This window comes from Entelurus aequoreus, linkage group LG16, assembly GCF_033978785.1.
Source record: "Entelurus aequoreus isolate RoL-2023_Sb linkage group LG16, RoL_Eaeq_v1.1, whole genome shotgun sequence".
Lineage (NCBI taxonomy): Eukaryota > Metazoa > Chordata > Actinopteri > Syngnathiformes > Syngnathidae > Entelurus > Entelurus aequoreus.
Genome location: NC_084746.1, coordinates 52,402,648 through 52,419,446, shown reverse-complemented (window position 1 = coordinate 52,419,446; position 16,799 = coordinate 52,402,648). Strand labels below are relative to the sequence as shown.

Below are 16,799 nucleotides of genomic sequence, written 5' to 3'. Positions count from 1 at the left end.
GCAGTTTATGGGAAACACTGTTACAGGTTATTGTTATTCTCATGGCATTCAACTGATCAGTTATCTTAGAAGACGTTTGGCCTCTCATCCGAGTAGTTTTCATCAGTTCATGCTCATAGACTGAGCTTGGACATATCTAGTCTGAGCGCTTGGTGCCAAGGTCCTAACGATTTATCTTCTAACATGAGGAGGAGCGTATGCACAGAGAAAAATGGTTCTGTTCTTTTGTGGTGTAAAAAAGAATGTGCCCAACTACAAATGTTAACCATAGAATTTAATTATTAATACACCGTATCAAATCTTAATGTATCGTTCATACACAAAATTGAATCCTATCGAATTGTTCATACACTAAATCAAATCGCACCAAATCATTGTTTTATAAATGAATCGTTTTTTAATCTCATTGTAACCCATGTATCGAGATGGGAATCGAATAGTCCATCACCAAGATATTTACATCCCTAGTCGGCTAACAATGGAGTCACAGTCCTCTGTTCCACCCACAAACCCTCTACATAACCATCCAAAAAACGCCAACAATACTCCATTTACATCTTGTGACCTGAATGTTAACTAAGTATTAGCGATATTTTTATTGTAAGCGCTAATGTTAAGGATCTAATTTCAGCGGTGCATTAATAACAGAGAGGTAACTCGCTTGTGGTACGGACATACTACCTGACCGATGTCCTGCGGCTTGTGGCCGACGTATCGATTCTAAACTGGTGAAAGTTAATTCTAGATGATAAATAATGCCTCTCACATGGATAGTAGATTTGTGTATCGTGAACCGAGGAGTTAGTAAACTTTGACATCCAACTGTGACCAGTAATGGTGAGAAAGACACCTCTTTTTGTGGATACTGTGGATTATGATATATTCATCATCTAAACGGTTGTTGTTGAAGGGATCTGTGATTCCCCTATGCACGTCGCAAATCACTTTACCGCTCATGCTCATTATCTCACAAAATGGCTCGGGAGTGTCCATGAGATTTATATTTTTTCGATCATATCTATTTACTCCCAAACTTTTTTAGTCTTTTTGTATTATAAATCAGAAATATATGATAATCGCTTCCGAGGCAACTTGTTTTTCCATTATACTGGTACTTTTAAGATTTATTTACATGAAGAATGTCTAACAAATAAAATATATTATTAATATTTATTATTTTTGGCGGGTGTTGTAGCGTCCCACTTTGTTCAGCACTTTTTAAATGCACCATAAAAAGATCTTTGTCTCGGAAAAAGCACAGGTTGTAGGTTCAATGTGCACAGTTGAATAGCTTAATTGCTCAAATAGCAATGTGTTTAGATTGGTGTATGTCGTTTCTTAATGGGGAAAGACGTTAATGTCTCTTGTTTTCATGTTAGTACTTAAGCTAGCAAGCTGACAGGTACGTAAGATTATCAAAGTGCAGTTATCAATCACAGTTTTTCAATAATTTTTATTTAAAACGGTAGTTTTACTGCGGTTATCATTAATACTTTTTATCGTTGCATCCCTACCTGCTTCCGATTAATTTATTTTCCCTTTCGGTAAATAATCGCAGCAGCTATAGGTAAACCATTCACGTGTGTCACTTATGTCCATTGATGACATTTACGCTAAAGTGCACCTTTGCCATTTGTTGACGGTCAAAAAAGTCTTATTGCTAAACAAAACATTGTATGACAAAGCATATACACAACATTCTCAAGGTGATTTGTAAATAAGCTTAATCCACTTTGCACAGGCACAGTGATTGAATAGCAAGTCTCAACTGCTTAAATTTTGGACTTGTCAGAAATTTGTCTGCCAAATTCCCCTTGGCGAGACTTTGACTCAAGTCTTGCGTTGTAGCTTCAGATAGCAAGTTGTTAAATGAATTGCGCCCCCGCTCGACTTCGCTCCTGTAGTAAATTCTGTCCCACATTGCTTCAGGAATTACTTTTTATTAGATCAATTTAAACTAATAAACATGACATACAAAATTCCTAATGCGATGATGATATCCATTTTAATATTGTTTTAGTGCAGCAGTCCACAAAAAGGCATTTCACTAATGTGCCTTGTTAAAGCTTTTGACTCCAGTGACTTTTGTTATTGAATTGGATCGCCTTCTTCTCTTTATACCATCAGAAATCCGTCAGTCGTGAATGCAGCCTTTTTTATGCATAATGCATGTGGCACAAGGCTACTGTGTGCTGTTGTGTTTGCCCTGTGAGGAGCGCCTGTCACCAGTGACTGAACGCATTCTTACTCCATTTCTATGGCGTTATGATGCCTCTTTTCCATCGTCATAGTTTCTGTTTTTCCTGTTTGGGGGAGGAAAGAGTGCAATGCAAAGGTTAGGCTACAATGCCATCATGTCAGCTGACTATTTAGCTGCTTCTTTACTGCCACACATGACATCGTAATGATGCAGAAAGAAGGAAAGTTGCGGGAGAATTCTCATTGGTCTTACCACTGGTTTGGTACCTGTGACCTCATCACTTCTTTTGCCATCGTGTCACAAAGCCTTGTAAACTGAATTTCCTAATCTACTTTTTATGGCCTCTTTATCGCACATGAAGTTCCTGAGTGTGGATGTTTGAAAGTGGCTTGATCAGCATGTTGGAGTGACCCAAAACACTTCAGCTGTACTCCCCTGACGTCCGGGAAAGCAATTTCCAGAATTGCTATAAAGCCCCAGACTCCCAAGTGTTTTGTTTCATTCCCAGGCACGGATTTACTGCTGATTTTAAATCAACACTTTCCCTTTTAGCCATATCACCTCTTTACAACCACATTCGTTTTTGTTGTATTGATAAGCCTGGCAGGGATTTGTATATGCAATCTTTTTCTAAATTGTTCATATTCTCAAGGGGAACTGCACTTTTTTTTTTTTTTGCCCATCGTTCACAGTCAGGACATGACAACAGATATATATATATATTTTTTTTTAATGCATTCTAACTCGTGATTAAAACTCACTTACAACGGAGCCAATAGGAAGTCCTCTATTCCACTCATAAAATCGTCTAAATAATCATCCAAAAAGCGCCAACAATACTCCATTTACATTTCGTAACTTCAATATTAACCAAGTATTAGTGATATTGTTTTTATAAGCGCTAACCCAGACACACTATCACGAGCTTGGGTGCCAATGTTGACATGATCGACTGATGAGCTGCTTCCTCGTTTCTTTGCTCGTCAAACTTTATCCCAGATCAGGGGTCACCAACACGGTGCCCGCGGGCACCAGGTAGCCCGTAAGGACCAGATGAGTAGCCCGCTGGCCTGTTCTAAAAATAGCTCAAATAGCAGCACTTACCAGTGAGCTGCCTCTATTTTTTTAATTTTATTTATTTACTAGCAAGCTGGTCTCGCTTTGCCCGGCATTTTTAATTCTAAGAGAGACAAAACTCAAATAGAATTTGAAAATCCAAGAAAATATTTTAAAGACTTGTTTAAATAAATCAATTAATTTCTTTACTCTGCTTCTTATAACTTTCAGAAAGACAATTTTAGAGAATAAATACAACACTAAAAATGATTTTAGGTTTTTTAACCACATATACCTTTTTACCTTTTAAATTCCTTCCTCTTCTTTCCTGACAATTTAAATCAATGTTCAAGTAAATTAATTTTTTTATTGTAAAGAATAATAAATACATTTTGATTTAATTCTTCATTTTAGCTTCTGTTTTTTCGACGAAGAATATTTGTGAAATATTTTTTCAAACTTATTATGATTCAAATTCAAAAAAATTATTCTGGCAAATCTACAAAATCTGTAGAATCAAATTTAAATCTTATTTCAAAGTCTTTTGAATTTGTTTTAAAATTTTTGTTATGGAAAATCTAGAAGAAATAATGATTTGTCTTTGTTAGAAATATAGCTTGGTCCAATTTGTTATATATTCTAACAAAGTGTAGATTGGATTTTAACCTATTTAAAACATGTCATCAAAATTCTAAAATTAATCTTAATCAGGAAAAATTACTAATGATGTTCCATAAATAATTTTTTCAAAAAGATTCAAATTAGCTAGTTTTTTCTCTTCTTTTTTTCGGTTGAATTTTGAATTTTAAAGAGTCGAAATTGAAGATAAACTATGTTTCAAAATTTAATTGTCATCTTTTTTGTGTTTTCTCCTCTTTTAAACCATTCAATTAAGTGTAAATATCATTAATTATTAATCATAACATAGAGTTAAAGGTAAATTCAGCAAATTGGCTATTTCTGGCAATTTATTTAAGTGTGTATCAAACTGGTAGCCCTTCGCATTAATCATTACCCAAGAAGTAGCTCTTGGTTTCAAAAAGGTTGGTGACCCCTGTCCTAGATCATAAACCATGCCTTTCACCTTGATAATAGAAGAATGAGGACTTATTCCGACAAGTTGGTACACTTTGGCAGCCAATTTAGACCCGAAATTAGAAATATTGTTTGAATGGTAAAAAAAAAAAAAGTTAAATGTCCTTCTGAGACCTCCAATAAAGAATGGCAGAAAGACCATTGGGAGTATAACAAGAGTGGAAAGTAGAGTTATTATGTTTGTAGTTTGTATTTCTTGTTTAGCACTTAAAAATACTGCTATATGATGCTTAGTGTTTCACTAAAGCAGGACCTGTTAAGCAGAGCTCCTAAAAGTTGTAGCTCACCCTACTTATATTCAGGATCAAAAATATAGGGTTCTGGACAATCATTTGCCCCAAAGCAGTTGTTATTGGCTCCTACAAAATCTGCATGATTTGCATTGTTGTTGGTAGGGAAGGGATCTGCGGTTCCTACCTCTACGCCAGGCGATCATGTGACTGGCGAGCTCATTATCCCTCAAAATGTATTTACTCACAAACTTTGTAAGTTTTTCTGTGTCATAAATCAGCTACCGTATTTTTCGGACTATAAGTCGCAGTTTTTTCATAGTTTGGCCGGGGGTGCGACTTATACTCAGGAGCTTATGTGTGAAATTATTAACACAATACCGTAAAATATCAAATAATATTATTTAGCTCATTCACGTAAGAGACTAGACGTATAAGATTTCATCGGATTTAGCGATTACTAGTGACAGATTGTTTAGTAAACGTATAGCATGTTCTATATGTTATAGTTATTTGAATGACTCTTACCATAATATGTTACGTTAACATACCAGTTGGTTATTTATGCCTCATATAACGTACACTTATTCAGCCTGTTGTTCACTATTCTTTAGACATTTTAAATTGCCTTTCAAATGTCTATTCTTGGTGTTGGGTTTCATCAAATACATTCCCCCAAAAAATGCGACTTATACTCCAGTGCGACTTATATATGTTTTTTTCCTTCTTGGTGTTGGGTTTTATCAAATAAATTTCCCCAAAAAATGCGACTTATACTCCAGTGCGACTTATATAAGTTTTTTTCCTTCTTTATTGTGCGTTTTCGGCCGGTGCGATTTATACTCCGGAGTGACTTATAGTCAGAAAAATACGGTATATATGATAATCGCTTCAATATTGACGCAACTTGTTTTTTCACTCTACTGGTACTTTAAGCAGATCAAGACAATGAAGAGTTTTCTAACAATAATTGTCAAACGGTGATTTCTATTTGTGTGTGTGCACTTCCGCATCATCTTAATTCTGTGCATGTCATCTTAATTCTGAGCAAAAAAAAAAATCCTGATTCACATTTTTTACTGAATTGTGAAGCCTAGAATTTCAATATACACCCCTGTTTTACATAGAACCGGGCTCATTGCATCTTGGTACTTGTTCCACAAGGGTCCAGACCCCTGTTGCATGGCTGGAATGTGAATGTCTCAACATCTGTAGTATAACATGTGGTACTGTCATTAGTGTCAAGAAAGCTAAGCAGTGAAGGCCGCTTTCAGCCCCTAAAAGCTTCTGGTTTGGATGATTTTCTGCTCATTCCAGGTAGTTGGATTTTTTTGGGGGGGGTCGGGGACACCTCAGATCACAATGCTGCCTCTTTTGATCCAGAGGCCGATCTTTTTTACCTCAGCTGCAAGCCCCACATCCTTTTGCTATGGCATAAACAGGACTCTATAAATAGATCCGGGGGAGAAAGAGGGCGGCTGCAGAATGGCAAGCATCCACCCTCGAAACCCCAGTCCCTTTGCAGCAACAGCAGCAGAGACCCACAATCCTGCACACATGCGCTCTGATCTCTCAAGCTGAGCCTGCGGGTAGTGTTGGTGCTCTGGGGCCCCACTGGTGCGGTCTGTCATCTTTGTTTGATGAAACAAGCTGACGTATGAAAACTCTCATTAGCCTCCTTTGGACCCATGGGACTACATTGTTCCTAGTTTGATTTAGCTAAAAAAAACCTTACCTGAGATGGCTTTGTCTCTCTGCAACTGGACTACAATACTTGCTGAGGGCCATTAGGTCCCTGTACACATTAGGTTGTTTACATTTGACTGGAAGTGTCAGCGACGACTACACAGATGCTCATTAGAGACAAATCAGTATGATTGTACGTTCAATAGGGGTGTAACGGTACACAAAAATTTCCGTTCGGTACGTACCTCGGTTTAGAGGTCACGGTTCGGTTCATTGTCGGTACAGTAAGAAAACAACAACAAAATATACACTACCGTTCAAAAGTTTGGGGTCACATTGAAATGTCCTTATTTTTGAAGGAAAAGCACTGTACTTTTCAATGAAGATAACTTTAAACTAGTCTTAAAGGCCTACTGAAATTATTTTTTTTTAGTTAAACGGGAATAGCAGATCCATTCTATGTGTCATACTTGATCATTTCGCGATATTGCCATATTTTTGCTGAAAGGATTTAGTAGAGAACATCGACGATAAAGTTCGCAACTTTTGTTCACTGATAAAAAAAAAGCCTTGCCTGTACCGGAAGTAGCGTGACGTCACAGGAGCTAGTATTCCTCACAATTCCCCGTTGTTTACAATGGCAGCGAGAGAGATTCGGACCGAGAAAGTGACGATTACCCCATTAATTTGAGCGAGGATGAAAGATTCGTAGATGAGGAACGTTACAGTGAAGGACTTGAGAGGCAGTGATGGACGTATCTTTTTTCGCTCTGACCGTAACTTAGGTACAAGCTGGCTCATTGGATTCCACACTCTCCTTTTTCTATTGTGGATCACGGATTTGTATTTTAAACCACCTCGGATACTATATCCTCTTGAAAATGAGAGTCGAGCACGCGAAATGGACATTTAAAGTGACTTTTATCTCCACGACAATACATCGGTGACACACTTAGCTACTGAGCTAACGTGATAGCATCGTTCTCAAATGAAGATAGAAACAAAATAAATAAACCCCTGACTGGAAGGATAGACAGAAGACCAACAATGCTATTAAACCATGTACATGTAACTACACGGTTAAAAATTCTCAGCCTGGTAAGTCTTAACTATGCTGTTGATAACTACGCTAAGGCTAATTTAGCAACTTAGCAACCGGACCTCACAGAACTATGATAAAACATTAGCGCTCCACCTACGCCAGCCAGCCCTCATCTTCCCATCAACAGCCGTGCTCACCTGCGTTCCAGCGATCGACGGCGCGACGAAGGACTTCATCCGTGGGTTTGGCGGCAAGCATCAGCTAGGCGTCTGCTAAGTAAGTAGTCCTTGTTGTGTTGCTGTAAGTATTGTACTTAGCCGCTAATACACCGATCGATCCCACCTACAACGTTCTTCTTTGCAGCCTCCATTGTTCATTAAACAAATTCCAAAAGATTCACCAACACAGATGTCCAGAATACTGTGGAATTTTGTCGAAGAAAACAAAAGGCTTTTCTATCGGGTCCGATGGGGTCCAACCACTTCCATTGCTTTTGTGACGTCACGCGCATAAATCATATCCAAAGGAGTTTTTCAACCGGAAGTGTGGCGGGAATTTTAAAATTGCACTTTATAAGTTAACCCGGCCATATTGGCATGTGTTGCAATGTTAAGATTTCATCATTGATATATAAACTATCAGACTGCGTGGTCGCTAGTAGTGGCTTTCAGTAGGCCTTTAACTTTAAAAAAATACACTCTATACATTGCTAATGTGGTAAATGACTATTCTAGCTGCAAATGTCTGGTTTTTGGTGCAATATCTACATAGGTGTATAGAGGCCCATTTCCAGCAACTATCACTCCAGTGTTCTAATGGTACAATGTGTTTGCTCATTGGCTCAGAAGGCTAATTGATGATTAGAAAACCCTTGTGCAATCATGTTCACACATCTGAAAACACTTTAGCTCGTTACAGAAGCTACAAAACTGACCTTCCTTTGAGCAGATTGACTTTCTGGAGCATCACATTTGTGGGCTCAATTAAACGCTCAAAATGGCCAGAAAAAGAGAACTTTCATCTGAAACTCCACAGTCTATTCTTGTTCTTAGAAATGAAGGCTATTCCACTAAATTGTTTGGGTGACCCCAAACTTTTGAACGGTAGTGTACATTTTTGGGTTATTTATTTATTTGCAAAATCTACCACCAAAAATATTTTTCTTAGTGGAATATTTGATGTGAAGTAATCGGAACCTTGGATAGGTCAATAATTCATGATAACATTGATTTTGATTCAATATTATGTTTTGAGCAATGACAGTTTGAAAAAAAACAAAAAAACAGCTTTGTTTTATTAGTCAACATTGCAACTTTTTCTAAATTACATTTAACCTTTAAGCTTTTTTATTTCACTTTTGTTATGTTTTTGTTTATTTTAATAGTATTTTTAGAATGTGCCGTGGGCTTTAAAAACATTAGCTGTGGGCCGCAAATGGCCTGCGGGGCACACTTTTGACACCCCTGCTATAGATAATAACAAATTAAATCTGATAAATCTATGGATAAAAAGCAGAGCCTGGCGACGCATGCGCGTTTATCATAACTCTCTCTCTCTCTCTCTCTCTCTCTCTCTCTCTCTGTCTCTGCCCCTCCCTCACGGATGCTGCTGCATGCACAATATGTTTTGTTTTTAACCCCTTCTAAACCCTGAACGTACATTGAAAATACACGCAACCCTAACTCAAAATGCCGGACATTTGAGGCATTTAAGAAACTCCGCCCTGACAGCTCCGCAAAAGAGGACATGTCCGGTGAAAAGAGGACGTATGGTCAGTCTATCCTAGCCCGTTAGCTGCTAGCATGCCGTGTGTTGTGCCTTGGTGTGCATTGTTTACACAACGTGCGTTACGCTACTTAATATGTCCGTGTGGAAACTCGTTCGGTACACCTCCGAACCGAACCGGAACCCCCGTACCGAAACGGTTCAATACAAATACACCCCTAACGTTCAATAGTAGGGCTGCACGATTAATCGACATGAGGGTTTTAATAATTGAGATTATGTAACAGCAAGAGGCTGAGGTTTTTTATTTTTTATTTTTCTCTTTGCCGTCACCTGCATTTGAGTGACAGACATGTTTGCCAATCAGAATTGTTGAGCCTCGCGTTTGTTAGTCTCTTGCTTCAAACAGGGTGAAAGACATCTCACTATTTGCATCGCTCTCAGCACCTGAGCACGATTATTTATTAACAGCATGAGTAATTGAATGCAGTGAGCCCTCTTTTCACTCATTTAGAGTCTTTGTCTCGTCGGTGGGCGGAGTATGCGGCACCAGCTTTACATACAGGAAGCATTTACAGACAGCCTCCTTAATCGCAACTCGCCGCAAAGTAACAAAAATTAGGAGGAAAAAATATGATTACAAAGCCAAATGCCCCCTCGTGGGAATATTTCAGCTTCAGATCGGGACAAACGAGCGAGAATGCCGTGATCACGTGATGGCAATAAAGAAAAAGGCAACGTACAACCTAGTTTTTCCAACTGGGAAAATAATGCTCTTTAAGATGTTCAATATTTTTTTTAAGTTTAATTTTTGCTTACAGAAAAGACTCCATTTTATTTGTTTGTTTGTTTTAGGACCTTCCAAATACGGTAGAATGGTAAACAAATCTACAGTAATGAGAAATAAAATGTTATATCCTTTTCAGTGGTTACTTGCTTTATTATAAATTATGATTACATTACGTATAGCACTGTATAGTTTGTCTCAATTATTTCTTCAGTTTAAGAGCATGGTGTAGACAAAAGCTCGAAAGCCAAATATGTTTTCAAATAAATTATTGCAAAATGTTCTAATTTTACTTGTCCAGATGTGGGTTCAGATCCGAGGATGTTGTTGGGGTTTGTGAAGCCCTTTGAGGCACTTGTGATTAAGGGCTATATTAACACATTTTGATTGATTGGTTAATTGATCATTTGTCTCACCTTAAGACAGTAATATGTTGATTGACAGTGTAAAAGTAACATGTCTTCCGTCACTTGTTTCTTTTGCAGTTTTATGCATTTTTATGTATATTCATGTATATAATATAATTACAAATTAAGTCACTGTTGCAATTTTGGAGATAATTTTTTATTTTTTTTTCTCAAAAACTGTATAGGTGGGACGGACGGTACATGTATTCGTGATCTGATTTTTTTTTTTTTACTGTACAACGTTATACCGTATTTTAATACGAAACACATTGATTGAGAAAGGACTTACTTTCAAGCCTAGGAAAACAATACAGGGCAGCCCAGCCTTTGGCTAGAACGAGTCAGAGCTAGTGATACCGCCAAGGAGAAGCCAAAGCTTGAAAACCCTCTTTTGGCCCCTGTTTGAATTCAATTCAATACTTTGTCATTGTAATAGAATAACCACAAAATGTTAAAGCATCATAAACTGCATAGTGGTGATCTAATTAACTAACTATCTAAATCTAAATAACAGAGGAGCTCATACTCCAACAGTCTCCTTCAGCTTTATGCTGCAGCTGTTACATATATATATATATATATATATATATATATATATATATATATATATATATATATATATATATATATATATATATATATATATATATATATATATATATATATAATATGTAAATATTACATATGTTATATTTTATATTGCTACTACGGTACATTTTTAGTCTATTTTATACCTGCATTGTCCTTTCCATCCTTTGTAACTGAGCTACTGTGTGGAGCAATCTCCCTTGTGGATCATTAAGTTTGTCTAAGTCTAATTAAAGTGCATTAAGTGGTGCCATCCCAGCCTACACACACACACACATTTGACCTTCCCAGTAAAATATTTAAACAGACAAAGACAAGTGGACAAGACAAAAACAGGTTAAAGATCAAGAGCGTTGATACAAGCTGCAACTATTAATGCTGCACTATAGTCAATAAGGGACTTTTAATTACTAAAAATGAAATAATCATTCAGACTGTCCTAACTGTCAACGTTGCACTTGTCTGCATTGTTGCACTTTCCTAAAAAGGAATTATAAACTACTGTATTATACATAATCTAACTTATATTTTTCACGCTATTTATTGGAGATTTTTCTAATCTTCGGTTTTATTAGATTTTTGGACTCCTATAAAAAAGCAGCTACACCCAATTAAGCGCACAAAGCTAGATCTGCATCGCTTCCTTGAATTTTCTACATCCTGCAAAAACGGTGTAACTCCACCTAATTACGCCTCCCACCAAACCCACGCCGCTGTGATTTGTCACACTCCCGAGGACTTCCGAAGGGCTGCCCAGCGCTGCCGATCCCCACCCCATTTTGCTTCTTTAGGACAGCTAATTTCCCATCACAGATGAACAAAAAATATTTTGGGGCCATTGCTCAACATACTGACACTGCGCAATTGTGGTAAACAACAAAGCAACACACAGAGATAAATCAAAAGATAAATTATGATACTTTTGGAGACTGTGGGGCGCGGTTTCATTTACAATCTGGGAACACCTCAAAAAACAAACATCTTGCAGCCAGATTACAAATGTACACCATATCTTATCCAATACATATTATCTAGACTAGGGGTTCTTAAACTCTTTGGCCTTGGGGCCCAACTTTTCCACTACAAAGGGACCTGGGGCTCACTCAAATATTAACGCTGAATTAGTCATCTTACTCTTGATTTTAAACATATTCAATATTTATATCTAACATACTTACAGTTTAAAAATAATGGCAAATGATATGAAACAATGTGTTAATCATAAAGATTATTTATTTAACACATAAACCTTAGGCAGGTCAGGCTGATTAGAAAAATAAGAAATAACTAAATATACTGCATAAGAAGGGACTCATAAATAACTGACAAACAACAATTTACACACAATTATGTTGTACTAAAATAGATATACTCAATTAATAGTAAATGTGTTTTTTAAATACATTGTGAAATATTAAAGTGCAAATCAAAGTACAGCTTCACCACTTAAGACATATTTTTTGCGCTTAAGAAACTTCTTTCTGACTTTAGCTCCAGACTTTCTCTGTTTGTTTGAGATTGTCATTACCGCCACAAGTCGTGAAAAAGTTGAGTTGAGTTTGAGTTTATTTGGAACATGCATGCATACAACATGATACATCACAATCTCCAGTTTCTCTTTTCAACATGTTCGAAAAGGAGTAGGAAGAAGCAGAGCTTATTTAATCCTACCCCTTTTCTTTTACATAACAGTTGCTAAACTTTTTTGTTCACTTCCTGTTCTCAATTTATTCACAATGTACTCCATAAGTAATCACAATAAAAATAAATAGATAAATAATAATTGGTGAAGTAAGTTACATTTCATATGATGAGATAAGTAAGATTATTTTGAGAGTGAAAGAATGGATGAATTAAATAAATTCAGAATGTTTATCATGGTTCTTCTTCTTTGTACTTTGTAAACACTTTAAGTTTGAAGAGTTTCTTGAAGTGGATCATATTAGTACATTGTTTGATTGCTTTGCTTAATCCATTCCATCATTTAATTCCACATACTGATATACTGAAGGTCTTAAGTGTTGTACGTGCGTACAAATGTTTTAAATTACATTTTTCTCTAAGATTATATTTCTCCTCTTTTTTTGAGAAGAATTGTTGTATATTCTTGGGTAGCAGGTTATAGTTTGCTTTGTGTATAATTTTAGCTGTTTGCAAATTCACTATGTCGTGGAATTTCAGTATCTTTTATTCAATAAATAAAGGATTTGTATGTTCTCTATATCCAACATGATGTATTATTCTAACTGATCTTTTTTGTAACACCGTTAATTAATGAAGTGTACTTTTGTAATTATTTCCCCATATTTCTACACAGTAACTCAGATATGGTAACACTAGTGAGCAGTAGAGAATATGAAGTGATTTTTTGTCTAGAACATGTTTTGCTTTATTCATTATTGACGTGTTTCTTGCTACTTTATGTTGTATATTTTTTACGTGAGATTTCCAGTTGAATTTATCATCAATCATTATACCTAGACATTTGGTTTCATTTACTCTTTCAATTTCTTTTCCGTCTATTTGTATTTGTGTTTGACTTTCTCTTCTACTGTTACCAAATAGCATTATTTTAGTTTTACTGAGATTCAACGATAGTCTGTTTTTGTCAAACCATCTTTTTAGTTTGTTAATTTCTTCTGTTATTATTTGTACTATCTCCTGTGTGTTCTCTCCTGAACAAAACGCTGTTGTATCATCCGCAAATAGTACTAACTTTAAATCTTTTGTAACTTTACAAATGTCATTTATATAGAGATTGAATAATTTAGGTCCTAGTATTGATCCCTGAGGTACACCACAGGATTAAAGTGAATTACTACTGAGTTCCGCTGTGGCACATACGAACTACAGCTGAGAATTTGATATTTTTCGGTGGCCCTCTAAGGAGCGCTCTTGGCCCCAGCACCCTGTGGTTAAGAAACACAGATCTAGACCACTGGGAAGTGATTTAAAAGTAGATTGACATCATCATAGGTCCACCTTAACGCTTTGACATGGTTTAACACAAGAATTTGACATTCTGAAAACATTCATAGGTAAAATAAAAAGTAATGGCATAATTAGCCCCCTTTTGAAAATTAATTAAAGCAGTTGACACAAAAGCTTTGCAGTTTATTGTTTTGCATTTCCCAAAATGAATCGAACCGTGGCCTTACAACCGAGGCACATACTGAACCGTGATTGTGGCGTACTGTTGCACCCTGACTCCCTAATAATCACCTGTAGTCAATGCAGAAGAGTAAAAATGTCCAGCTTTGTTTTGAAATCCCTGTGTATCAAACCAAAGACTCTCAAGCTAACAGAGTGAGTGCAGCACAATTCTTAAGTGGTCAGCTGCCTCATCCAGTTTCCCCTTTTTACCCTCGTCTTCTTCCGCTCCAGCGTAATTTACCATGACAACCGAATCAGGCGCAGACTCGGAGGCCAAGCAGCAGCAGCAGGAGAGCACAGAGACTCAGAAGGAGAACCCTCAAGCAGCTGAACTCGCCTTGTCTCAGAACCCGCCAGAGCAGCTTCCTCCCGCCGTGGGACACAGCACTCCGGCCAGGAAAGAACAGGTCAGTCTCTTCTTTTAGTTAAATGTGGTTTTCATTTGCAATCACCTACTTAAGTTCTAAATCCGGTATGCAATATGGCTCTAGAGATCTGCAGATCATGAGTTTATTCAAAAGTTAAACGTTGAGTGAAAAACATGGAGTGAATTGTGTCTAAGTGTGAAAAGTCGTCGTCCTCGCTGGTAATTCCAACCTTGCAGCGTGCACACATGACAAAGTTAGGGATGTGTTCACTTTTCACTGGTTAATGAAGCAGCTTTGACACTATAATGCTTAGTATCAGTCTTGTGAAAAGCAGCAAATGTATGCATACAGTTCTGACTTATCTGCCTGCTAAGGTAACAATTGAGGCTGCAATCTAACTTGAGCGCATACCTTGGTTGTCAAGATCCCCCAACACAACACCCCCCCCCCCCCCACCCCCCCAGGCAAATAGATGTCGAGCATCTGGGTTTTATGCTCACCCTGGGCAGCAGCTTTGAAGCACTTTAAATGTTGTTTTTATATCCATACAAGTCAAAAAGAAGATCCCTTCCAAATGCTGCTAGAACAAAATACAAGAAACTCAGTAAGGAGCAACTCCCAGCTGTCTGTTTTTGTCATATTTTAGGCAAAGAGCTCTCACTCCTGGCTGAGAATTGAGCACAACAGGGATTACTACATTGTATCTTTTTTGTCACTCCCAATTTAGAGGGCCAGTAGCAAAATGTAGACGTGTGGGAAAAGTGGAACATACCATATGTTCGAACACTCTATTCCACTTACTCCAAAATGAACCACACAACTCCAATAAATAAAATATGAATCATCACTGGCTCATATTCCATGATGTCCTAAAAGAAATATGTTGATTTTCCATTTGGACATTTTGACCGTTCTTTGTATAATGCAGATATTTTAATTGAAACAGTCTGTTATCAGCAATCCAAGAAAGGACAGAAATGCATTTTGAGAAGCAGGCGCTGTGTTCTTGTCTCTATTTTTAGCTTGCAGACATGTGACAGAACTGGTGGTTTTGTTTAAGACATATACACGAAGCGTCTGATACTTGGGGAAGTGCAACATGTCAGGGGGTAAAGAACGGTGCCTCCTATGCATTCCTACATTTGTCTATTCACGCACATTTTTTTTAATCTCAGGAGCAGCAGGAAGACCAATCGTCCCACCAGTCGTCCACCAGTCGTCTGTCCAGGTCTCCTTTAAAAGGAGCCAAGAAGGTTAAAATCATGCAATGCAAAGTGACACTGCTGGATGGCTCTGACTACACCCTCAATGTGGAGGTAAGACTCTATGGTTAGCTTTTTGGTTTCTGACGGGCTGTGGACAGCAAATGTGTTGCTGGTTAATTCAGTTTTTATGATAAAATCTATGTATCTATATTGCATAACACGCTGGTTTGATGGGCTCCCTTCAAACGAAAGACGGTGCCCCGAGAGGGCTTTAGACCTTCCTCGTCAAATCTCCTTTGAGCAGATTCCTCCCCACCAGGGCTGTCCTACAAGGATTAGCGGAGTGTTTTGCTGGTTTTATCTGACAGAAAGCGCTCTGACGAGGGAATGAGTTTTTGTTGTTGGACGACACAGCCCCATAGTTAGCCAATAAGGACTTGTGCTATGGGTCCAAATATCAAAACTGTCTTGCAGCTCGCATCAAAAGCTGAACAGTTCTTAGAAGATGAATAAATGGTGGGGAATCATCATCAAGATCATCACCCTTAATGATCAAGAAATTGCACCTCTAAGCAGTATCTGGGTGGAGACCACACCCCTCTTGTTCTGTGCACCTTCCACTTTAAAAGATTTCTGAGAGTTTTTCATATGGGAATATGATGTAATTGCCACATTATGGCTCACTGGAAAAATCCAACCTCACCCGGCAATTGCCAACAAACTGCATATTTTGTTGAATAACTTTAAAGGGGAACTGCATGGTTGGGGAATTTGGCCTATTGTTCACAATCCCTATGAGGGACAAGGTTTTTTGGGGTTTTTTTGCATTCTAATGTAATAATCGGCCCATTCTCTGTGGCTAGCAATATTACTAACAGGAGCAATCCATTCTGCCTCTAAATCACTATAAAAATGTATCCAAAAACTGCCAACAATACTTCATCTACGTTGCGTAACCTGCGTAATAGCCAACCTGTATTAAGGACATTGTTATAGTAAGCGTGAAAACTGAGGAACTGTTTTTCTAGAATAGAAACACATCGCCTTTCGACAGCATGCTAGGGCATTAGCAAGAGGCAAGCTGGCTTCTGGGCCAGCAGCTGAATCGCTTTTAAGACTGTAATACACAACACAATGCAATAAGTCACCAATCTGTACTGACTGAAAAATATGAACAACATATTACAGTAGGGATATAACGATTAAAACATTTTGCGGTAAAATATTATCACGGTATTAAGGCCATAGTACGATACA

At 37.5% G+C, this 16,799-nt stretch overlaps 1 protein-coding gene across 19 annotated transcripts in view; it reads left to right on the top strand.

The window, feature by feature from the left end:
* Nucleotides 1-16,799, top strand: part of LOC133631180 (protein 4.1-like) — a 121,589-nt gene that overhangs the window by 41,836 nt on the left and 62,954 nt on the right. For 18 of the 19 annotated variants that reach the window (XM_062023306.1, XM_062023313.1, XM_062023309.1 and 15 more), the window contains exons 2-3: nucleotides 14,201-14,376; nucleotides 15,513-15,653. In XM_062023306.1, the coding sequence (XP_061879290.1) occupies nucleotides 14,212-14,376; nucleotides 15,513-15,653 (306 nt within the window). In that variant the 5' untranslated portion in view covers nucleotides 14,201-14,211. The remainder of the gene's footprint in view (nucleotides 1-14,200; nucleotides 14,377-15,512; nucleotides 15,654-16,799) is intronic. The other variant, XM_062023314.1, reaches the window with a different exon arrangement.